Source organism: Meriones unguiculatus, chromosome 12, assembly GCF_030254825.1.
Source record: "Meriones unguiculatus strain TT.TT164.6M chromosome 12, Bangor_MerUng_6.1, whole genome shotgun sequence".
Taxonomy (NCBI): Eukaryota; Metazoa; Chordata; class Mammalia; order Rodentia; family Muridae; genus Meriones; species Meriones unguiculatus.
In genome coordinates, this window is record NC_083360.1 from 92,132,361 (window position 1) to 92,157,305 (window position 24,945).

The following is a 24,945-nucleotide window of genomic DNA, read 5'->3' on the forward strand; positions in this document are numbered from 1 at the left end:
AAGAAGCAACTTGCTGATTAAGAAAACCACACCCCATTCCTAAGAGGGGGTGGTTTTGGTAATTCTATAGATAATAGATGTTTGTTATTTTAAAAGAGTAACTTTCAGGAATGATAAGGAAAAGGGTAGATTACTGAATCCACTTTTAGACCAAAGAACATTAATAAGCCAAAAATCTTTCATTTTTACATGTTAATACAGATTTAAGATTCTATTTTGTTACAACATGGTAAGGTATTGCACCTATGTAATTCTTAAAACTCCAATGTTTAAATTCTCATCCTTTTGAAAGCTGATATTACCAACTGTTTAGGATAATTAAGAAATGCATATTAGCAGTCAGAATGAAACTCATGGTAATGTTAGGTACTAGTTTAGTCAATTACAAAAATGTTTCTTAGATGGATGGTCTTCAAAATCCTCAGAGATGGCCTTTAAAGATTTTATTAAAACCTAGGCTTTTTTGAGACTGAGACAGGTCTGCTCCTGGCCACACCCCCATTCTACTTCAAAGGGCATCAAAGGCTTCGTGTGTGGCAGGCTGGCCACGGGCTGAGAAAATGCCCTTCCGTCAGTTACAGACAGAACACTGTCCCAATTGGACAAAGTCGATGCAGAAGAACTGACTGTCCAACTTTGCAGAGACTAGGTAGGCCAGTCCTTCAAACCTTCCGCTTCTTAGAAAAGTCTGTCAAATACTCTGAGCCAGAAGCCTAAAGATGATGCTCCAATGTTATAGAGAAATTTTGGGGGACTGTTCAGGCTGTTATAATTTCTATACTTTTGAAAGCTGCTTGTCTGTACTTTTTACATATTTAAGTAATATTTATTCCTTCTTAAGTCTCTGATGGGGTTGAAGATTAGATAGTTACAGTTTAATTGCTTAGGATAACAGAAATTGCTAGATAGTAGAATAATTTATCCAAGGGTGCCAAAAATACAAATGTATATCTTACCTAATAATTTTCATAATTGTTATTATTACATAGTCTATTATTCTAAAAGAAAGAGCCTTTTATTAGACTAACAGGGGAAGATGCAGGCATAAAGTTACTGTGTAATTCAAATGCTGGTTTCTGTACCCGCATATCTGTTTGCAATCCTTTTTCTGAGAATCTCCTATCTCAATGTTGTGTAAACAAACACTGCTCAATTGTCCCTGATCTGTCAATAAAGCAATCCCTGCGCAGGAGAGAAAATAGGGCTGGACTTCCTGCTAGCTAAGGAAGGAAAAGTTAGAAAGGAAGTAAGGGACTTTGCCACAGACAGATGTCCAGAAGGGACCAGAAGAGAGAACTCAGCAAGGAAAGCTACAAAATACAAGTATTGCTGAGATGGCAGCAGGGGAGGAAGCCAAATTAGCTTAGAGGGTTAAGAATAGAGTTAATAACTGCTCAGTTATTGTGTTGCAAAGCTTATTATTAAATAAAAAATATTCAGCAAACACAGCACAACATGTAATATTCAGAAAGATTTTCACTATTAGGTTAACGTATGATTTTTAATTCTTCACATTCAAAATTTCCTCTTACTTTTCATTAAACAATTTTTTCCAGCCATACTGTGCCATTTTTATAATTATTACACACAAGCGCAAACACTCTTTTGCCTTAACTCTGGCTTCAAGTTGCTTTTCCTTCCCCTCAAATCTTTAGTGAGCCACTCCCATCACCCTAAATACATTTTACATCTGTGTGGTCCCCAACCCTAACCTGAATAATTGACAGCTCTGTATTATTACATGCCCGAGCATTTTGTACACATCTTTGTCATATGAGTTACACAACCTCACAGTAATCTTTGGAGCTTTCACCAAACCACAAGGTCCCCTGGCATACAAACCTGTCTACCCTATGGCTTGGCAGTTACTTACTAAATGCATATGGAATCAGAAATAATTCCATTTTACATGCTACTCTTCCTGCTTACTTATATAACCGAATATCCTAGAGTATCTCTAAAGATTACCTAAATAAGTGAATTCCTGAGTTCATTACTAATGCATGTAATTGGTAGTTTCCTCTATAAAAACAGCTGTTTACATACTCATCTTTACTTGTAATTTAGTTTCAACTGCGCTAGGGTTCAGGTTAAAGAAGATAATATTCAATCTGAATATGATGTAGAAAGCAAGGATTAAGTCCTTTGCTGAAATGTTTTATATCGTCTAGTTACTCAATTGTTCAAAAATTATATTCTAGGATGTACGGGTACAGCAAATATTTGATGTATGTAAGGCCCTAGGATCAAGTTTCAGAAACAGCAAAATACAAATAAAAATAAAATTCTAGTAAAGGAGTAAGAATTCTTTAGTTTAATAATTTAAAAGTCTAAGAAATAGTCTCTCATATTTCCACTAAGAAATAGTTTACTATAAATTAAAATGTTCATCAGTAAAACTTTCAACTTAACAGGTGGAGTACAGTTCAATGATAAAGCCTGGCTAGTAGTTAGGTCCAAAATTCAATCCATAGGATTACAAAAATGGTCTAGCAAACAAACAACAAGAAAACAGAGCACTAACAATTTTCACAATAGTAAACAGGCCTATAAATATAAAACTTAACTGTCTCAACATCATTCCTTTTCTAACACCATTGCTTTGAATGAGATAATAAAAATCATAACCATCACCAAAAATTAGCAGTTGATGTAGCAGGAAAAAAAAACATTCATTTATTGTGAGTATGTATATCTCACCAAATATTATAAGCTTAAATATTGTAAGCTTCTTTTTCCTACAAACAGGAATATCAGCCTCAATTTTTCAGTTGAGGTTGTAGAAAAACTACTGAGAATGGAGATAAATAATCAATCCCTTGGTAAACATTACTATTATTACACATATACACCATATTATGCCAACTTAAAACTTACCAGAAAAGGGATTTTTGCCAATGGTTAAAACATTTGGCAATGACATCATAATCAACTGCTGCAGAGTCTCCTGTAAAATGATATCCAATAATTAGTAACTCCACAGCTAATGCTAACCAGGTAACCACTCCCCAAGTTATAATTTAGGTTTTATACACTCCTCTGTGGGTATGCTATATTAAAAATAAATGTACAAAGGATCTATTATGTCTTAAGTCTTTTGCACCTTTAATGAATTAAATAACTGAGTTATGACAGACTTAAAAGGATCAATCATGAGCTGGGTGTGGTGGCATCTGTAATCCCAACACTCAGAGAGGCAGAAGAAGGTGAATCTCTGAATTTGAGGCCAGCCTGCTCAAAGGGAGTCCAAAACAGCTAGGGCTACACAAAGAAACCCTGTCAAGAAAGAAGGAGGGAGGGAGGGAGGGAGGGAGGGAGGGAGGGAGGGAGGGAGGGAAAGAAAATGATCAAGCATGATGGCTCACATTTGAGAAAAGTGGGGTGTGTGTGTGTGTGTGTGTGTGTGTGTGTGTGTTTTAGAAGTTTCAAGGCCAGCCTGGGTTAAATATTGAGTCTGAGATAACCTCAGTGATGGAGTGAATCCCTTTCTCAAAATATAATAAATAAATAACATAACCTTCCTCTGAATAAAACACTTTCAAATTCACCTTCATAAAGAAAGATTATGAAGAAAAGTTTTACCACAAAGACTTTCCAGATAAAAGATAAAAACTTGCTTTTGAGTAACATGCATCAATACTGATGGCACAGAGACCCTGTTCTAGTGGCGTGCCCTGTGGCGTCCTCTCCCAGCCAACACTACGGCATTCTTTCCTCAGCTCTCCCCACCCCCTGCTCCCCAATCCCCCACGTCACCCTCCCATCATGAGAAGACAAGCTCACACCGTTTGTCACCACAGACTCACCAGGGACCTCATGGAAACACACCCTGGCCTTTGCCGGAGTCCAGGTCTAATTCAAAATTATATAACTGATCAATACTATCATGTAAAACGTGTTTAACATAGAATGTGAATGGTTAACACAGTGTATTCTGCTACAACAGAATCTCAATTCCGAGGAGTAAGTTTATAAAAACCTTTGTTGGGGAAGATAGAAATTAAAAAAAAGTATAAGATCATTAAAATTGTAGAGCACTGTTCTTGAAATTAGTATGAAAGTTTAGTTATTATTTTATTTTAAGGTAACTCTGGTAATAACAACGTGAAGTAGTAAGGCAGCTAAAAATTACACAAAATTTTTAGAAAGAAAATTATTTCAATTTCTTGTTGGTTACCTTATAGCTACCGTAGGGTATTTTAGATCTTAGCTTTTTTTTTTTTTTTTAAACATCCATCTATTTCCCTAACGTAGTCTTACAAGTAGTATTTTTAAACATACCTAACATAAGCTGGGTTGGTGGCACATGCCTACAACCCTAAACCTTGAGGTCAGAGAATTGCTACAAGTGGAAGACCAACCTGGTGTTCCAAGCTAAGCATGGTGATGTTACACCTTTAACCCAGCGCTCACTAGAGGCAGGCAGAGCTCTGAGTTCAAGGATCATCTGGTCTACACACGGAGTTTCAGATATATAAGGGTGTGTGTGTATGTGTGTATAGAAGAGAGAGGGGAAAAAGATTAAAAGTTCATCATCATAATTAAAGCTTTATTGTATTATTACCAGGCCCCTAGAAATTCGCATAGCTCTAAAGATAGTCATGATCAAGATATTAAAAAAACAGAAACAAGAATATGGAAATGAACACAAAATAAACATGACTTTACTAAGAGGATCATAAAACAGGACAAGATGTACATAAACTAGTTAAGATAATTTCAACTGACACATGTAATAAAACACACATGTAACATTCCTAAAAAGAACGGCAACATTCTTGAAAGAGAAGTTTTATAAAATTGAGGCATTCATTCAACAACTACTACATGCTCATTACTGTCATATATTCTAAGCAATATATAGCAGCTAACAATACTTGCTCTGAGGAAACATACACTTTAGAAGAATAAACAGAAAATAAATTAACAACTGCTTCAGGTCATGCATGCTAAAGATAAAAATACAGTAGGAGGGTCTGGAGAGATGGTACAGAGGCTGAGAGCACATGCTGTTCATTCAGAGGATCTGAGTTTGGATCCTAGAACCCACATCCCAACTACCTCTAACTATGGCTCCAAGGGTCATCCTATTCTGGCCACAAAGACATCAGCACTTAAGTGGCACACATATGCACATGAACAAAATTTTAAATATAAAACAAAAATAAAGCAGGTGTAAAGAGTATTCATAAATGTGAGAAGGTTGAAATTTTAGGAAGACATGCAATTACTCAAATACAGAAAATGTGAGCACTTCCAAGGATATTTTAAAAAGCAAAGTTTCATTAGGGGAAAAAAGGTCAGAAGCTCTTGTTGCTCTTAAAGAGCACCTGAGATTGGTTCCCATCACCCCAACTGAACAGTTGACAGCTGCTTTCAACTGGACTGACCCCACACAAACCAATCCAATCACTAATTATGAAAATGTCCTATAGCAGTGGTTCTCAACCTTCCTAACACCGTTCCTCATGTTGTGGTGACCCCCAACCATAAAGTGATTTTGTTGCTACTTTATAACTGTAATTTTGCTACTGTTACGAACTGTAATGTAAATATTTGATATGCAAGCTATCTGATATATGACCTCCCCCAAAGGGGTTGTGGCCCACAGGTGGAGAACCACTGCCTTACAGGCTTGCCTACAGCCCTATCTTATGGAGGCACTTTCTAGACTAAAGTTCTTTCTCTCAGATGACTAGAGCTTCTGTTGTTGTTTTATGTTTCAAGATGACATAAAACTAGACAGCACAGCTCAGAAAAGTAACTGATACACTAGCTTTCTCCAGTGAGAATGGCTGCCATCAGGAAACTGAGTGACAGCAGGCGCTGGAGAGGATGTGAAGATGAAGGGAGTCCTTGGTCACTGTTATAGGACCGGTGCAAATCTTAGAGGGCACTGAGAAAAGTAAAAACAAGCCAAAACAAAACACAACACTATACTACACTGGGGCATATGAGCAAAGGACTGTGTATTCCAATACACTTACTTGCGCATCCACATCTACTGCTACACTAGTCACAACAGCCAGAAAAGTTTCTACATTTCTGTCACTGACATAGAGTTAAAACATTGTACATATACACAATGGAATTTCATTCACTTATAAAGAAAAAATATTAAAGAATTTGAAAAAACTGATGAAACAGGAAAAGATTATATTAAAGGATATGACCTAGGCTCAGAATGACAAATACTGTATGTCCTCTCTCTCCTATGTAGATCCTAGCTTCTCATTATTATATATGTGTATTTAAGTGGGAATAAGTGCCAGTAGAGGTCTGGAAAGTAAAAAGTACAAGACAGGGGAAAAAGAAGGTCTGGATGTGGTAAGCTGCTAGTAGAACACGTGATACAAAAATGGAAGGGGTAAACCAGGTTTGAAAAGGTTTAGCAGGGATAAAGGCACGAAGACAGTCAACCGAAACAATGAAAAAGCAGTAAGAAAAATCTACTATTTAATAAGCAAATTTAAAAAATAAAAGTTTTAAAAAGACTAAATATGTAAATTGAAAGATGAAAAAGGAAACATTAAAAGAGAGACAAATAAAATTGGGTTAAAAGACTTTGAAATTTGGAGCAACAGAGCCAAAATATCTGGGCTCAGGGGTATTTTCTGAGACCGTTTCTCCAACCAAGGACCATTCATGGATATAACCGAGAACCCCTGCCCAGACGTAGCCCATTGCAGCTCAGTGTCCAAGTGGGGTCCCTAGTAAGGGGAACAGGGACTGTCTCTGACATGAACTCAGTGGCTGGTTCTTTGACCATCCCACCACCCCCACCCCACCCCCGAGGAAGAGCAGCCTTGCCAGGACACAGAGTAGGACATTGCAGCCAGTCCTGATGAGACCTAAAAGGCTAGGGTTGGATGAAAGGGGAGGTGGCCTTGGAGAGGGCACTGGAGGAAATGAGAGAAGGAGGGTAGGATTGGGAGGGAATGAAGGAGGGGGCTGCAGCTGGGATGCAAAACGAATAAAATGTAATTAATGTAAAAAAAAACTTTAAAAAAAGACTTTGAAATTTATATTCTAACAAATTGTGAAATCTATTTTAAAATATGAATACCCTGGGTAAAATGATCAATCCTCTTGCAGAAAGGCAAAGGGGATGGACATCAGAAGAGGGAGAAAACAGGCAACAGGACAGGAGCTTACCACTGAGGGCCGTTGAAAGTCTTTACCCAGCAAGATATTGAAGGAGATGCTGAGACTCATAGCCAAACTTTGGGCAGAGTGCAGGGAATCTTATGAAAGAAGGGGGAGATAGGAAGACCTGGAGGGGACAGAAGCTCCATAAGGAGAGCAACAGATCAAAAACCTCTGGGCACAGGGGTCTTTTCTGAGACTGATACTCCAACCAAGGACCATGCTTGGAGATAACCTAGAACCCCTGCACAGACGCAGCCCAGGGCACCTCAGTCTCCAAGTAGGTTCCCTAGTAATGGGAACAGGGACTGTCTCTGATATGAACTCAGTGGCTGGCTCTTTGATCACCTCCTCCTGAGGGGTCGGGGGCAGCCTTACCAGGCCACAGAGGAAGACAATCCTGGCAGTCAGTCCTGATGAGACCTGGAAGGCTAGGGTCAGAGGGAAGGGGAGGAGGACCTCCCCTATCAGTCAGTGGACTTGGGGAGGGGCATGGGAGGAGATGAGGGAAGGAGAGTAGGATTGGGAGCAGATGAGGGAGGAGGCTACAGCTGGGATACAAAGTAAATAAATTGTAATTTATACAAATATAAATACATTTTTTAAAAAAGTGAAAAAGAATGAATACATTTCTTGGCACTGATGACCTACGAAAATTAAACCCAAAGATATAAACAATATAAATAGTCCTAAGCTAAGAATTGATACTGAAAAGTAATATAGGGGTTTTCTTTTTGTTTTGTTTTCTTTTCTTTACATAGATTTTTTTAACTTTTTTATTATTATTATTTATCATAATTTATTTACTTTGTATCCCGGCTATAGGCCTCTCTCTCATCTCTTCCCAGTCCCACCCTTCCTCCCCTCCCCATGTCCCTCTCCTACCACTGATAAGTTTGGTCCTCCTCTCCTACTCTGACCCTAGCCTATCAGGTCTCATCAGGACTGCCTGGATTCAGGGGAGGTGATCAAAGAGCCAGCCACTGGGTCCATGTCAAAGACAGCCTCTGTTCCTCTTTCTAGGGAACCCACATGGAGACTGAACTGCCTATGGATTACATTTGAGCAGAGGGTCTAGGTCAACAATCAATAAATGGTACCTTATGAAACTGAAAAGCTTCTATAAAGCAAAGGACACTGTCAATAGAACAAAACAATAGCTTACAGACTGTGAAAAGATCTTCACTAATGCTACACCTGACAGAGGACTAATATCCAGAATATATAAAGAACTCAAGAAGTTAAACACCAACAAACCAAGTAATCCAATTAAAAAATGGGGTACAGAGCTAAACAGAGAATTCTCCACAAAGGAATATCGAACGGCAGAGAAACACTTAAAGAAATGCTCAAAGTCCTTAGTCATCAGGGAAATGCAGATCAAAATGACCCTGAGATTCCACCTTATACCATCAGAATGGCTAAGATCAAAAACTCAAGGGATGACACATCAAAAACTCAAGGGGAACCTTTCTCCACTGCTGGTGGGAATCAATCTGGCACTTTCTCAGAAAATTGGGAATAGTTTTACCCCAAAACCCAGCCAGTCCACTCCTGGGCATATATCTGAAAGACGGTCAACCATACAACAGGAACATTTGCTCAACAATGTTCACAGCAGCTTTATTCTTTTTGTTTTTTGTTTTAAGCTACAACTATACAGGCTCACTGTTGAATGTTAGCAGACTGTTAAGGAACAAATTATTTCATAAAATAGAAAAGGAAGAGAACTGCAATAAAGGCCCATTAAGAAAAACTGCTTCTAATCTAGAAAATACAACCTCTGGTCTGTGTGGAAAACCCTAGGGAAGCAGGTTCACCTTAAGCCATGCTGAAGACCTACGAAGAAAAATCAAGCCTCTGCTGGGGTGCTATACTTAACCTCCCCAGAATTCCTGTCCCCTGGGCGCAGTCTTTTATAGAGTGCAACCTATTTTTCTTAACTACTCAAAAAAGTATATTATTTCCTTTTAGTCCTTCTGTGTTCTTATCATGTTCTCTATGATACCTTAGACTTCATTTTTTCCCCCCGAATCACCCACATCCTTACTTCCCACTGTGTGGCTGACTTCTAAGTCTTTTCCTTCTTTCTTTTTAGTATTTTCCTCTGGGCAGCAACTGAGATCTACAGCTTGTCTGCCCTGGAGTGTATTTCTTTTAAATTCTTAATTTTACTGAAGTTTCCATTTGAGTCTATTCTTAAGCTATTGTACTAATGGGATGAAGAAACCCAAGAAGTCTTGAGACCTTGATTTCCCCGGCATCATCTGGCCAACTTGAAGGGACACCACAAGTATCCTGTAACACTTATTCTAAGAAAACAGTATTATCTCAAAACCCAGACCAAATACGAACATAAGGAAAAGAGAAAATGATAAAAATTTCTGGTTAAGATGACAGGGTCAGGTAGTGGTGGTGCATGCCTTTAATCCCAGCACTCAAGAGGTGGATCTCAATGAGTTTGAGGCCAGCCTGCTCTACAGAGTGAGTTCCAGGACAGCCAAGGCTACACAGAAGAGGGGCGGGAAAGACAGCAGTTTTAGAAGGCTCCACAAACAAAATGAATGAATGAATGAATGAATATCAGGGTAACACAAAGAGGCTTTATCCCAAAGAAAGAAATGAAAGCAATAAAAGTGATGAATTAAAAGAAAGGAAGAAGGAAAGAAGGAAGAAGGAAAGAAGGGAGAGAGGGAGGGAGGAAGGAAAGCTAAAAAGATATGTTATGGATTTTTTTTTTTTTTAAGCAGAGCTCCAGCCCTCTCTATCAGGGTAGGCCAGGCAACACTGGCACTCGTAGGCCAGTTTTCAGAAGCCTTAAATCTATCAGGAGGGAATTGGTATGACATTAATTCTACCAGCATGGTGACCCAGCATGGGAAAAAAAAAATCAATTTTGTCGCTTCTTACCATTAGCCAGGGCCATGCTATTTTGTATATGCCTTAATGTTGGCTGAATTGTGACAATCCCAGTAATTACAGTAATGGTTTCTAGAAGCACATTAACTTGTTACTCTTGCCCTGTGGACTCAAATAACGACCAGCCAGAAAAGATGTTTATCTATCACCTAATCTTTTTTAGCTGACTACTTACTGGTTACTCCTAGCAATGTCCCATCATGGGCTGAAAGGGGAAACTTTCAACCTCCTTCTCTACCTTTCCCCACAATCCACTTTTCTGGCCTAAAACTACCTTAGCTTGTAACTGGATAACAGGATGATTATTAAGAGACTCCTCCCTTCCCCCTCCCAAAACAAAGGCCTCTGCTGTCATCAATTTGCTCAGCCCTTGTCTATCTTTCCTTCTCATTGACTTTTCATCTATATCTCAAAATGCTATGACCAGGTACCATTGTGAGTGCTACTGTTTAAGACTGCTACTCTGAGGCCCTCAAAACAAAGAACCATTACAACTATGGGAGCTTGAGGACACCCAACCACAGTGGCTGTGTGGGGCAGTCATGAGAGTCATATATATAAAGGGGATAGTTGGACTTGGTAAGAATTTTTAGCAGCAGTGGGCTTAGGCTATGAAAAACAGAAGCACTGGTGGCTTTTCACCAAGTCCCATAACCTCGGGTTAAAAAAGAAGACTAATTCCTGCAAGTCTGTGGTCACTAGAGGGCTTATCTTTCCTACCATGTGTGGGTCTAGATCCAGCCCATTACTTTATTTGTATTTATTTTTGCTTTCTTACAGCACTTAACTACATCTCCTGGTTTATGTGGGACTAGAGAATCTAACCCAGGATTTGTGTATGCTGGGCAAACATTCTAACAACTAAACCACATCCTCCCCTTAAACTTTTAAATATTCATTTTTTAAATTTATGTGCATGTATGTGCCCATATGAGTTATGGGTACCACATGTATGCAGAAGGCTATGGGAGACAGAAGATCTTAAGAGTCCCAAATAGGATTACCGGCAGTTGCAAGGTGACATGTAGGTGTGAGCAATGTAACTCAGATCCTCTGTAAAAGCAGTAGGCCCTCTTAATCTCTAAGCCAGCTCTCCAGATGCCCATTGCTCAGTTTCATGCTGCTTTTGGCAGTGAAGGCACCAAGACTGCCATATAGAGTAACAAGAACTCTCAGTTCTACCTCCCCAGTGACATCTCAGCAACTGAGGAACACTTTCAGCTTTGATAGAACTAAATCTTGGGTGCAAAAATGGAGGGAGGCAGTCTCTGGAGCAAGAAAAACCCTGAAGGCTATAGTTCACAGAGCTCACTGCAGAGAAGCTTGTAAAAGTAGCAAGGAAGGACAAAGAAGCACTGGCTAGAATGGCAGGAATGACAAGCACAAGGAAGGACAAAGAAGCACTGGCTAGAATGGCAGGAATGACAAGCACAAGGAAGGACAAAGAAGCACTGGCTAGAATGGCAGGAATGACAAGCATACCGACTATCCCCCACCACACACCCCTTGCAGACACCACTGGGGGAATCAGGGCAAAGCTGCCTTGACTCTTTGCCATTTCTTTTAACTCTTTTTCAGTATGTTTTTCAGAATGTGTTTATTATTCTTAGAATTATTTTACTTCTTAATTTTTGAAACATTTATGGTTTTTTTTAATCGTATTCTAAGCTTTACTTAATTTCATTCTTTCTGTTACAAGACTTCTTTTCATCCCTTGCTCTTAAAAAATTGTTTTTCCTTTTTATCTCTATCTTACCTTTCTTCATTTATCCTTTTCTTGACAGTATCCTTTAGTTTATAAATTTACTATTACTCTTACCCTAGCTTTAAATTTCATAATTAGTAAAACATTTACAATTTTCTTACCTACAGTTATTAGTGGCATATCAATTATTGTCATTTTTATTTGGTGCATATGCTTTGTCTGGGTGTGTCAATTATGGCAGTTTGCTTTCTCCTCTCTGAGAGACAAGAGATACTGAGCACTTAAGAGAAGGTTTCTACCTAAGAAGAATCCCAAATAAAGAGATACCAACCCTGACAAATGTATAAATTGCAAATCGGAAGCAAACTATGAAAAAGTAAACAAGACCCTTCCTGTAAAAGCTCACATTCAGGGGACAGTTATGATGGCCTATGTCTTTAATCACAGTATTCCAAAGAAAAGGCAAAAGAACTTCTCTAGTTCTAAGCCAGCCAGATGAATATAGTGAGCTTCAGACCAATCTACATAGTGAGACATTGCCTAAAAATGTTATTAAAACGTGTTAAAAGAAAGTTCACAATCAATTCACTGAATGAACTAAAAAATATAGAAATGAGTGAAATGTGAAATAACAAAACAGTCTGGTTTAAAAACCATCAATAACCTCAAAGAGAATCAAACAAGCAGATGAGTAAAGTACGGAAGTAGATTCAGGACAACAGAGTCTGCAGCACAGATGAGAACCTAGCAGGAAAATGGATAACACAGCAAACTAATAACATAAATGAACCCAGAAAGGCAAAGATGTAAAAAATTTAATAAAAAAACAAACAAACTAAAACAAACAAACAAACAAAACAAAACCAAAAACCACGACAGTGGATAGCAGCACCAGACATCAAGGACTATGACAGAGACAAGGAACTATTACATCCATATACCAAAGAACAAAGCAAAACAAACAACAACAACAAAACCCCAAAACTTTTAAGACATCTGAGCCACAACCAAGAAACAAAACCTAAGAATCCATTGAGCACACAAAAGATGTCAAAAATGCAAACTTAAGGCATAGAAAACAATTTAAAGAAATTAGTAACAAAAAATTCCAATCCAGGAAAACATGAATATCCAAAAACAGGATCCATTAAGAACCCTCAACAGACATGACCACAAAAGAAATTCTCCATGACGTTATAATGCTAACGCCACAAAATGAAACAATGTCAACAGTTCCAAGAGAAGAAAGCAACTCACAAAGAAAAGCTCATCAGGGCAACATCAGGCTTCTCAGTGGAAAAGCCAGAAAAGTATACAACACATCCCAACGTCTGAGAGGAAAGAACTGCTAACCAGCATGACCATACCCAGCAGACTTGTCTTCCAAAACTAATGGAGGATAAAAACGTTCTCAGCACAGCACAGACCAAAGCTACTGCACCAGCACTGCAGAAGATACTAAAAGAATTCTACAGTTAAAAAAAAAAAAATTTAGATTTTAGGAAAGAATAAAATGTAGAAGATAAACAAATGACAAAGAGAAAAGAATAAAATATGTTCAACTCAGTAAAATATCAAGCCTCTAAAATATAAACAAGAGAAAAAGAAAAGAACAGTGTCAAACCAAAGGGGAAACAGGCTCATAAGAGTCAGCAAACCAGTCAGTAATACAACCAACTGTACAGACTTAATTAAAAGCTGCATTCCAGGGCTAAGAACACAACACTTGGACCTGGGTTCAACATACAGTATCAATACACAATACAAGCAAACAAAAATAGCTTATTATATCTATAAAAACACAGCTTATTTTATCTACAAAAAGACAAAGTGAAAAGATGGAATTAAGTGAAAGCTGAGACAAGTAAGAAAAGCAGTATGTAATTTTGACAAGAGTTGATATCAAGCCAAAAGGAATCAGAAGAGATAATGAACATCACTATAGCAAAGGGAACAATCAGGCAAGAATATACAATTATAGGAGCTGACAAGACGGCTCAGTCGTTAACAGAGCTTGTAGAAGACCCGGGTTCAGTTCCTAGGACCCACAAGGCAGTTAACAATCTTCTGTAACTCTAGTTCTAAGGGATCTGATGCCCTTTCCTGACACCCATAGGAACTGCACACATGTGGTACACAGGCTTAAATATAGGTAAAACATGCATGCATGTAAACTGAAGTCTTAAAAATTAAGAAGGACTGAGAGATGTCTCTGTCGTTAAAAGCACTTGTTGCGGCCAATATTTGATACCTAGCACCCACACGGTGTCTCACAACCATCAGTATCACCAGTTCCAAGGGACCTGACACCTTCTTATGACCTCCTTGGACACTGGGCATGCACACAGGAGACAAGAAGGCCTATAATATAGCTTGATCTAAAGAAACACTGGCTCGATTTGACAAATACTTCATAGAGTTGAAAAAACAACAACAGAGAAGCTGGAGAGACTGCTCAGCAGTTAAGAGCACTTGCTGGTCTTGGAGAGGACCTGGTTTTGATTTCCAGCACCCATGTGGCAGTTCACAACTATCTGTAACTGTAGTTCTTAAGGATCAAATAGCTTCTTCTGGCCTCTGTAGGATACATGGTACACATACACTTATATTCAGGCCATCACTCATATGCATAAAAGAAATAAATCTTTAGTGTAAAAAAATCAAGAAGAATGTAAAAGTCACAGTAACTACTTAGAATTAATCTATTCTAAAGTTATGGCACTATGCTACAAAAGCATATATTCACAGGCTAACTTTGGCCTTTGTTAAGTATAATGAGAAAGTATTTTCAGTGTAGATTGGGGGGGCAGATTTCAAATAAGTTTAATTCTGAGAACATTGAAGAAGAAGTGGCAGAAATAAAAGAGCCAGAGGATTTCAAAAGCTGCCTTGTGGACACATGATGGCTGTTGTACTCATGAACTCCCTGCAACTACGTTAACTGCACAAGGCCAAGCCAACAAGACCAGGCAACATTCTAGCAGCAGCACTGTCAAGGGAGAGAAAGACTTCCAGAGGGGTGGAAGGGCAGAACAGGCCAAGGGTGGGTAGATATAATTAAGATACACTGTAATTATAAAACAAAAATAAAATATTTTCCAAAAAATATTTAAATCAGTAATTACGGGGAAATGCAGAAACAATGATACAGTTCTCCAAAAAAAAAGTTTATATTCATCTACACCTACTACTATCTCTTCATAGTATATAAAAGAAAAGTTGATAAATCCTTTGTCTTACAAAAGCACTTAAATTCATCTTTCTCAATACTGAAGAGACAAATTAATAAAGCTATACTAGGTAATTAGCTGCCAAGCTAGGTCAGTAGATAAGGCATGGGACTCTAAATGCCACAGTTGAAGGTTCAGGCCTCACATAGGGCAGAGTCCATTTTTGTCTGGGTGAATTTATACATTCAACTTGAATTTTGAGCTGGGCACACGCCTTTAGTTTCTGTACCCAAGTAGCAGAAGCAGGCAAATCTCTGAGTTCAAGGACAGCCTGGTCTACAAAGCAAGTTCCAGGGCAGCCAGGGCTGTCTCAAAAACAAACAAACACAAACACACAAACCAAAAAAATGTCAAAAATTAAGAAGCATGCAAACTAAATTTTCTGAACAAAAAAATTTACTTAAAAAGCTCTGTATACTTAATTTAAAAGCACCCTCCTCCATAAGTCATAAATGAAACAGAACATAGCATAAATCAGAAAACATTGAAATAAACATTTAAAAATCGGTTACCAAACAAAAATTTGTGCAATGACAGCAGTTTCAAGAACATTAAGAATTAAGGTTTGTGGCTGAAGAGATGGCTCAGAGGTTAAGAGCACTGGCTGCTCTTCCAGAGAACTCTGGTTCACTTCCCAGCATCCACATGGTGGCTCACAACCATCTGTTGTTATTCCATTTCCAGGGAATTTGTCTCCTTCTAGCCTCCATAGTCACTAGGCACGCACATGGTACGCAGGCATACTTGCAGGCAAAATACCCAGACATTTAAAAAAATAATGTTCAGAATTAAGAACTAATATATGTATTCAACTTAAGTTAAAAAAAGCATACATCAAAAATGTCATTTAAGTAGGCTATGACATTTATGCAAGTTCTCAAAAAGAATTAATTTTAAAAGTATAAATAATTGCATTATAAATAAAATATTATTTTAAACAGAAAAAGGCCACTTACCTGGTAATAACATTTTATCTGTTTCACCAAAATGGATAGATTATGAATTCTAAGTGAAGCATCATTGTTGACTTTTTTATTTACTCTCTGACTCTCCGATTTAGGGTTACTGAAAGAAATTTGGAGGGAAAAAAATTTTAAATTATACTGAAACACAATTAAAAATAAATTAAAGGTTTCTTTTAAAGATTATTGATTTATTTGTGCTAACTGGTGATACAAAACAAAACTTTCTTATATATTCTGCTCTTCTAAATAATATCAATACATCCAATATTCCAATATAAGCAAAATATATTTGAAATCAAAACCAATATCCTTAATTGTCATTCCGTCACTTTTTATTCCTAAAAGAAATAGCCTCCTAATTCCATCCTCCCAAATTAAATCCACTTAAACAAAGAATTCAAAATATGGGTTATTAACCCAAGAGTTGTTATTTGTCCTCACTTGGTAATGTGGATTATAGTTCCTGAGGAAATATCCCAGAAAATTTTACAAAATGAAGTAGATGACAGAAATTGGTACTTTTATGCAAATTTTGTCAACTGAATAATAACAAAAGGATATATATTTTAAAGGAAGAAACACTGAAGTAGAAAAATAGTTAAGATATAGTTAAAAATGAGAAACTGAAAAGTGGGTCTAGTGCTGGAGAGACCACAGTAGTTAGGAGCACTGGCTATTCTTCCAGAGAACCATGATCTGACTCCCAACACCCATTGATGGCTCACAGCTGTCTGTAATTCCAGTCCCAGGGGATTTGATGGCCTCTTCTGGCCGCTGCTAGTACCAGAAACACACATGGTACACAGACTGTACCATGTGGTACAGTAAGATCAGGTGGTTCTGTACGATCAGAAGGTAATGGGCAAAACGTAACTTATAAGCTAGTTTATCAGGGCAAATAAGACAACCTGGAAACAGATAGTGATCACTTAATGAAGAGCTGAGTCTAAAATGTCATAAAGCAGCCTGCTGAACAGTTGGCTGGGAGAAAAAAATATAATGGTTCTAATATCCACCCTACAATAAAAAATTACTAAAAACAACAAAGAAAAATGATTCATGACCTTGAAAAAATGAAAGCAGTCAAAACACACTTAGAAATGAATGAGAAAAAGAGAAGTATCGGATTTTAAAACAGCCACTATAAGCCTCGGAGTGTGGCAAAATAGAAGAGTACTTGGTGACAGTCAATACCAATACCACAGGTGGAGGGGACAGCACAAAAATAAACATAATAAAACTATCTAAAAGACATAAGCCTAGCCCTGCACAGGTCCACTACAATGGGCAAGGATTGATGGAGAGATGGGAGACAAACTGAAGCTGAGCTGTTTTGTGCACTGAGGAGAAATATGGAACTGGAGGGGTGATAATGGTGAGGAGTCTGTGCAACTGTGGTCTGTCCTGATGTCTGTGGCCTTTGTTGCCACCAAAGACCATTCAGATGCTGCCTAAGACCATGCTGATATCCAGGAGCCATGTTGATGCCCGGGGTCAAACTAAGCTGAGTTGCTTGTGCTGCCATCTGAGGCCATGGTGACATCCTGACCTGGGCTGCAACTGAGGGCCATGTTGGGTTCTGTGGCCCTGCTGCAGGAGATGTCTGTGTTGCTGTCCATGGCCTGAGGCACCACCAAAGAACATGCAGGTGTCTGTGGCCTGGGCTGTCACCTGAGGCCATGTGGGTGTCTGAGCATTGTGCTTGGCTGGCCCTGTTACGTGCCAGCCACATTTGGGACAGTTGCCCCTGCCCCTCACCTGGGCACCACAGGAGAGCTGGCCTTGGTGGCTTGGGTGTGGGAGAGCTGGTCCCACCCCTCACTAGCTGTGGCAACCAGGAGAGCTGGCCCTGTCCCACGCCTGGACAGCACAGGAGAGCTGGCTCTAGTGGCGTGGGTGTGTGAAAGCTGGCCCCAATGCCCAGCCCTCACCTGGGTAGCACAAAAGAGCTAACCCTAGTGGCATGGGGGAAGAAGGGCTGTCCCTGGGGTATGGGTGCAGAGGAACTGTTGGGCTGACAACTCAGCTATCACCCATGCCCAAATTCTGGGCTGTGAACTGGGCTACCCCAAAATCTACCTCACCTATGAGCTGCTAGAGTGCATGAAGGAACTAGTCCTGCAGAACCCAAACTGCAGGATCTCCATGACTCCTGGCAAAAGCGGGATATCCAAGGGGAGTCTCAATGAGGGCCCAGTATCAATGGTGCTGTAGAAGTCGGAGGCCTTGAGCCAGATCAATGACTCGCTACAGCAACACTTCCAAGAAAGGTGTCTGGACAGAGGGGGCACTATGTAACACAACATGGCACACTGCGGCTTCCACGCTTCCGCAGTGACATTTTTTTTCTTTTTGGGGGGAAGGTTCAAGGGCAGAGAAAAGATATGCAGAAACTGAGATGAGTGGGATTGGGGTGCATGATGTGAAATTCACAAAGAACCAATGAAAAGTAAAAATAAAATAACAACTTTCAATACATGGAAAACGTAAGCAACGCTGAACATAGCCAGTGCTCAGGAAGCGGACACAGACGTTGGCTTGTGCCATTCAGCTGGCCAGAGGTTATCAACTAACAAACTTCACATAAACACATCCTCATACAAAACACTAGTACCATAACAAGCCATGACAAAAATGTCTCTTTGAAATTTAATAACCCCATGGTAATGACTCCCAAAAATAAAAATAATGAATAAGTATATGAACAAATTCAGTGAAAATACAATCTCCTTAAAGAATCCTAAGAAAACAAAAACAGATGAATAAAACAAAAATGAAACAGTAAATCAACACAGTATATAAAAGTAGAATTCAACAAAGAAACAGAAATACAGAAGAAATCACAATTTGAAATGAAAAACTCGGTAGGCCAATTAAAAACCTAAGCCCAGCCAAAAGAACTGATCATATAGAGAACTTATATAAAAAACACATAATAGGACTTGAGAATAACGTAAAGGAATGGTTTAAAGTTAATGAAAATTTTTAAAAAATATAACAACAGAACATACAAGATTTGTAGGATATTATAAAAAATTAAATTTACAAGGTATAGGCTTGGAAGAATAATTCTACGCCAAATGCATAGCAAATATTTAAAAAAAAATATCGAAGAAGAAAAATTTCCGTATCTAAGTAAAGAGATGCCAATCCAGGTACAAGAGGCCTACAGAACACCAGATAGAACTAGAAAAGAATAATCCTCCACCAAAGCAAGCCATGCCATGGTAAAACAATAAATACAGAGAACAAAGGGTATTGAAAGCTGCAAAAGAGAAAGCCTAAGATACACACAAAGGCAAGCCCATTAGAGTAACAACTGGCTTTTCAAAGAAAACTTAAAATCCAGAAGAGCTTGAAGCAATGTACTTCAAGTCCTAAAAAATCAAAGACACCAAACCTGACTAGTACCGCCAGCAAAACTACTTGTCACAATGGAAGAAGAAACTTTCCATGAAAAAAAAAAAAGCAGCCTACAACAATTTTTCAAAAACTAAGACAGCACTACCAAGGAAATGAAAAGAATGCATCAAACAGAAGAGATTGATAAATCTAAGAACTTACACAGAAGAATGAAAGATGCTTAAGCAAATAAAGACTAAGAAATACAAAATCAAAAAGATGAAAAGAACTAACACAAACCTTTCAATAACTGAATATCAAGACTCAACGTCCCTATCAGAAGATAAAAACTTGCATATCGGATCAGAAATCAGGACCCTCTGTGTTGCCTCCAAGAAAAATACCTCACCACCAAAATTAGATACCACCTTAGGATGAAAAGATGGACAAAGGTATTCAAACTAAATGGAAGAAATCAGGACAAAATAGAGCAACACATAAAAGCCACTTCACGGAGATTAAGAAAAACAATCCATCAAGAGGACATTATCATTCTAAACATATACATACAAAACACAGTTGTACCCAATTTCATAAAACAAAACTAGATTTAAAAATCAAGATTAACTCTAAGACAGTAATAGTAGGTGATTTCTATACCTTACTCTCAGGAAGACAAGTCAGCTAAGCAAAAACAAACACAAGAAAAAAACGGATAGAGAAAGAATAAAGCTAAATGATACTATAGATCAAATTTACAGGATTAACAGAGAGCTATAAAACATTCATTTCAAATACTGCAGAATAGCCATTCTTCTCAGCAATCCATGGGTCTCTCAACATATAAAAAATAAGTAATTCCATTATTCTATCTCACCACAAAGTTATAGAGCTAGAAATCAACAGTGGGGAAAACCACAGAAAAGGCAGCCCCAAGAGAGAATTCACAACTCTAAGTGCCAAGATCACAAAAATCAGAAAAATCTCAAATAACTAACTTATAAAGACATATTCTCAAAGCTTTGGGGAAAAAAAAAACAATAAAAAAACAAAAGCAAGGTCAAACCAAACTCAAAACTAGTAGACAAAATAAATTAAATAAGATCAGGGCAGAAATCAAATAACAATAATAAAGGAAAAACAGCTTTTTATAAAGAAAACAATCAAGAAAATGAAGAGCTGGTTCATTGAAAAAATAAGTGAGACAAACTCTTAGAAAAACTGACAAAGAGAGAAAAGACCTGAACTAACAAGGTTAGAGACAAAAAAAGAAACACTAGGACTGATAACAATGATATCATGGATATACTTCAAAAACTTATAGTTCATCAAGTTGGAAAACCTAAGAGAAATAGATGAGTTTCTAAATGTATATGAACTACTAAGTAAGATCAAGAGATTAAAACAATTAAACAGATCATAAACAATGAAATTAAAGCAGCAATTAAAAAAAAAAACCTACCAACAAAATAACCCCAGGACCAGATGGATTCATCAAAGAATTTTTACCATAACTTTAAAGAAGAAATAAAACTAATGCTTCCTAAATTATTATGTAAAATAGAAAAAAAAATGCTTTCAAATTCTTTTAATGAAGCCATCATTAGACTGATAGTAAAACCAGATAAAGACACAACCAAAATTATGAGCAATCTCCTTGACAAATACAGAGAAAAAATTTATTACTTACAAACAGAATTCAAGGACATATCAAGGTAGGCAAGGTGGTGTATGCTTTTTTTAATCCTAGTACTCAGAAGGCAGAGGCAGGAAGATGTTTATGGATTCCACAGAGTGAAACCCTAACTCAGAAATACTCAAGATTATCACTCAAGATGAAGGCACTTCATTCCACCCAGGCAAGGATGGCTCAACATCTGTAAATCAATAAGTATAATCTACCACAAAAATGGATTCATGAACAGAAATCACATGATCATCTCAGTACATGCAAAAGAGCCTCTTCTTTGACAAAATCCAATACCCTTTCATAATAAAGTCCTAGGAAACTAGAAACACAGGGAACACATTTGAACACAGTAATAGTACATACAAGTCCATGCTAAATAAATGAAAAAAAAAAAAAAAAACCTCAAAAGTATTCCATTAATATCATGAACAAGACAAGGATGTTTGCTACTTCCACTACATTTCAAGTCTTATTAAGAGCAATAGTTCAGTAAACATATATAAGGAGCACAAAAAGAAGTCAAAATATCTTTACTGTAGAATATATGATTCTATACATGAAAGACCCCCAAAGAAAACTTCTACAGCTGTTGAAACTTTCAGCAAAGTGGATGATACAACATTAACATACAAAACCCAGTAACCTTCCTATATACCAATGACAAACATACTGTGAAAGAAATCAAGGAAATAATTCCATTTACAGCAGCTTAACTAACAAAACAGAAAACCCTGGAATAAACTTAACCATGAAAGTAAAAGACCTGTTGGTTTCTTTTATAACCTCAGTTAAGTTATGTAAATACATTTTTGTTTTAATCCCAAGTATGGGATGTTAATCTGTGCTTTAGTTTGTCCACGGCTAATAACTGCCTCCTGCAGGGTGTAGTGTTTGCCAACTGGTAACAACATGCCTCATGCAGCATGGGGAGGGGTGTGATCTAGGACTCTGAGGGATATAAATATGAGAGCCCAGAAGAGAAGGGGTGACAGTTTGGAGAGACCAGAAATGGACAATGTGGCGGTCTGGAGAGGCACGGGAGAGACACTTCCTAGCACAGTGGCTTGGAGGAGCTAGACGAAGCAGACTGGCAGATTGCTGTGTTTCTGTTGACAGAAACTGGTATAGCCCCCAAAACAAAAGAAAAGAGGTCTGCAGCCTCTCTCCTTAGCCTTCTTTCTCTTACCTAGGGTTAAACGGTGGTGGAAGGGAGACAGAGGCTTAAATACCCCAAATAAAATACAGTTTAAAAACGAGAGCAACAGACCTGTACTATAAAAACTTTAGAACACTAAAGAAATAGAGGAAGGCACTACTGTTCTCAACCCTTGGAGTGGTCAAATGACCTTTTCACAGGGACCACCTAAGACCATCAGAAAACACAGATATTTACATTACAATTTTAAACAGTAGCAAAATTATAGTTACGAGGTGGCAATGAGGATAATTTTACGGATGGGGGGTCACCAAACATGAGTAACTATATTAAAGGGTTGCAGCATTAGGAAGGCTGAAAACCACCACACTAGGGGATGGAAGCACTCCACACTCATGGTTGGGCAAGAGTTATGTAAAAATAGCTACCCTAACAAAAGCAACCTACAGATTTACTCTAATGTAATCACAACACTGCAAGCCCTCTCTTGACAGAAAAAAAAAAATCTTAAAGTTCATATGTAAGCACACTCTTGCATAGGCAAAGCAATTCTGAGAATTAAGATTACCTGATTTCTAGTTCTACTGTAGAACCATAGTACTATGATGTATGGTACTGGCACAAAAACAGAAACACAAACTGCTGGAACACAATGAAGTACTAGATATAAACCCATTTAACTACAGCCACCTGATTACTTTTTACATAGACTCCAGCATGCACTTTGAATAAAAGCCCTCTCCCAAAAATTAAAAAAAAAAAAAAAGGTACTAGTTAAACTGGATCCTTCTCTCTCACTGTACATAAAAACCACCTCCAATTGGATCAAGGCCTTCAACAGAACACTTGAAACTCTACAAGTGATACAAGAAAAAGACATAGGCATAATAACGACTTCATAAATAACACAAGTGCTCAGGAAATAAGGCCAACAACTGACAAAGGGACCAAATGAAGTTAAGAAGTTACTTGGGCCTGGAGAGATGGCTCAGCAGTTAGAGGACTTGCTGCTCTTACAGAGGACCCAGGTTCAGTCTCAGCTCCCACATGGAGACTCACAACTACCCTTTACTTCAGTTCCAGAAGAAACAACACCCTCTTCTGGCCTCCACAGCCATGGTGCACACATGTAGGCAAGACACTAATATACAAAATTTAAATATTTAAATATTTTAAAAATGTTTCTGAATAGTTCAGAAAACTGTCATCCAAGTAAGGAGGGAAACTATAGAATGGGAAAAAATATTTGCTACTTACTTAGCTGATGGAGCATTGATATCTAGATTCTAGAACAAACATAAAATCTCAAGAAAATGTAAATATCAAAGAAACAAACAAACGAGTTAAAAAAAAGAAAGAAAGAAAAGAAAAAAAAAAAGGCCCGCTCCATGGGATGGAACCCTTGCCTGATATTGCTTACACAGCCAAGAACCTGAGACTAGACAGGCAGTGAACCTAGGGGAGACCCAAATGCTACTGCTTTGCTGCAGTATCACTGCAGTCTCCCCATCTCCTCACAGCTGCACCACCCAATTGATCATTACTTGCCTTAGGCTAGGATGGGATGGGATGATTGGCCTTTCAATCTTTTAGAGGTTGTCACAATGGATAATAAAGTTAGGCCTGCACCTTGAGACTCTTTGGAGTCTGACTGCCGGGATTCTGTGTGGCCTCCACCATCACTTACCCACTTCTCCTCGGTTCCTGATCCTCACAGGAAATCAGTTTAGGAAACCCTTCTTTCCAGCAAGTCTTTCTCCTGCTTTTCTATCTTCTTATGCATATTTCCCTTGAGCCTTAGAGGAGACTTTGAATGATGTCAAATGTTTAAGGCAGGTCTTTTGTATTATCCCTGGCCACTTCCTGTTTTATCTCTCTACTTCCTGAGCCTTCACCACGTAAAAAGCTATCCTCCACAACACACCCCCACTGCCATGATGTTTTACCTAAGAAAATGGGATCAAACATGAACAGAACTCTCTGAAACCATACACTGAGAGAAATCTTTCCATCCTTGAGTATATTGGTCACAGAATAAAGAAAAGTAACTAATGTGCTTGGTAGTAGACTACTATCACTGTATATATACAGACAAATTTTGTGTAATGTTCTTTAGCGATCATGCTAAATTGATTCTTAAGCATTGTCTATGAGTCAGTCTTCTTAAAGTTTCCTAAAGAAAATTTGTAGCATTTCTGTATCGATAGCCAATTACCACAACACCGTTTTTTAGTTAGTGAAATACCCAACTTCCAAGTGTAGCTCTATTTTTGAAATCTAATCTGATCTTTCTCCTTTAGTTTGTTAATGCTATGTCCAGCATGGCTGCCATGATAGACCTAACTAGAAGCAACAAAGGAATGAATAAAAAGATAGACACAGACACAAAGCTTGAGAGAAAGCTGGTTGTCTGGATTCACAACTGGAGAAGCCACAGCATGGAGGTGATAGAGAGACAGAGTTCTTGCATACAGCAGGACCAGGAGGAAGAGTTATCACATACAGATAAACAAGAAGGAGGGTTTGGCTAATCTTGGTAAGAGCAGTCTCTGTAGGAGAATGTCATAAACATAAACATCAAAGGAAAAAACAAAGAAGACATTTTTTATATACTGTCAACATCCATACTTGAACCAGAAGACAGTTTTGCTATTCCTCCATGCGTCTGAGCTCTAGGGTCCTTGACATGACCAGCTCTTGTCAATAACAAACATTACTCCAGGAATTTTCTGTCACAGCTTTCTTCAAATCCTACATATCAATAGAGTTATACTGCTACATTTCCTAAAAAT

At 38.1% G+C, this 24,945-nt stretch overlaps 1 protein-coding gene across 7 annotated transcripts in view; it reads right to left on the minus strand.

Moving 5' to 3' along the window:
- The window catches only part of Ccdc88a (coiled-coil domain containing 88A), a 124,833-nt gene that overhangs the window by 77,189 nt on the left and 22,699 nt on the right, over positions 1-24,945 (minus strand). For all 7 annotated transcript variants that reach the window (XM_021651679.2, XM_021651681.2, XM_021651676.2 and 4 more), the window contains exons 3-4: positions 15,957-16,065; positions 2,878-2,947 (exon numbers count right to left, since the gene is read on the minus strand). In XM_021651679.2, the coding sequence (XP_021507354.1) occupies positions 2,878-2,947; positions 15,957-16,065 (179 nt within the window). The remainder of the gene's footprint in view (positions 1-2,877; positions 2,948-15,956; positions 16,066-24,945) is intronic.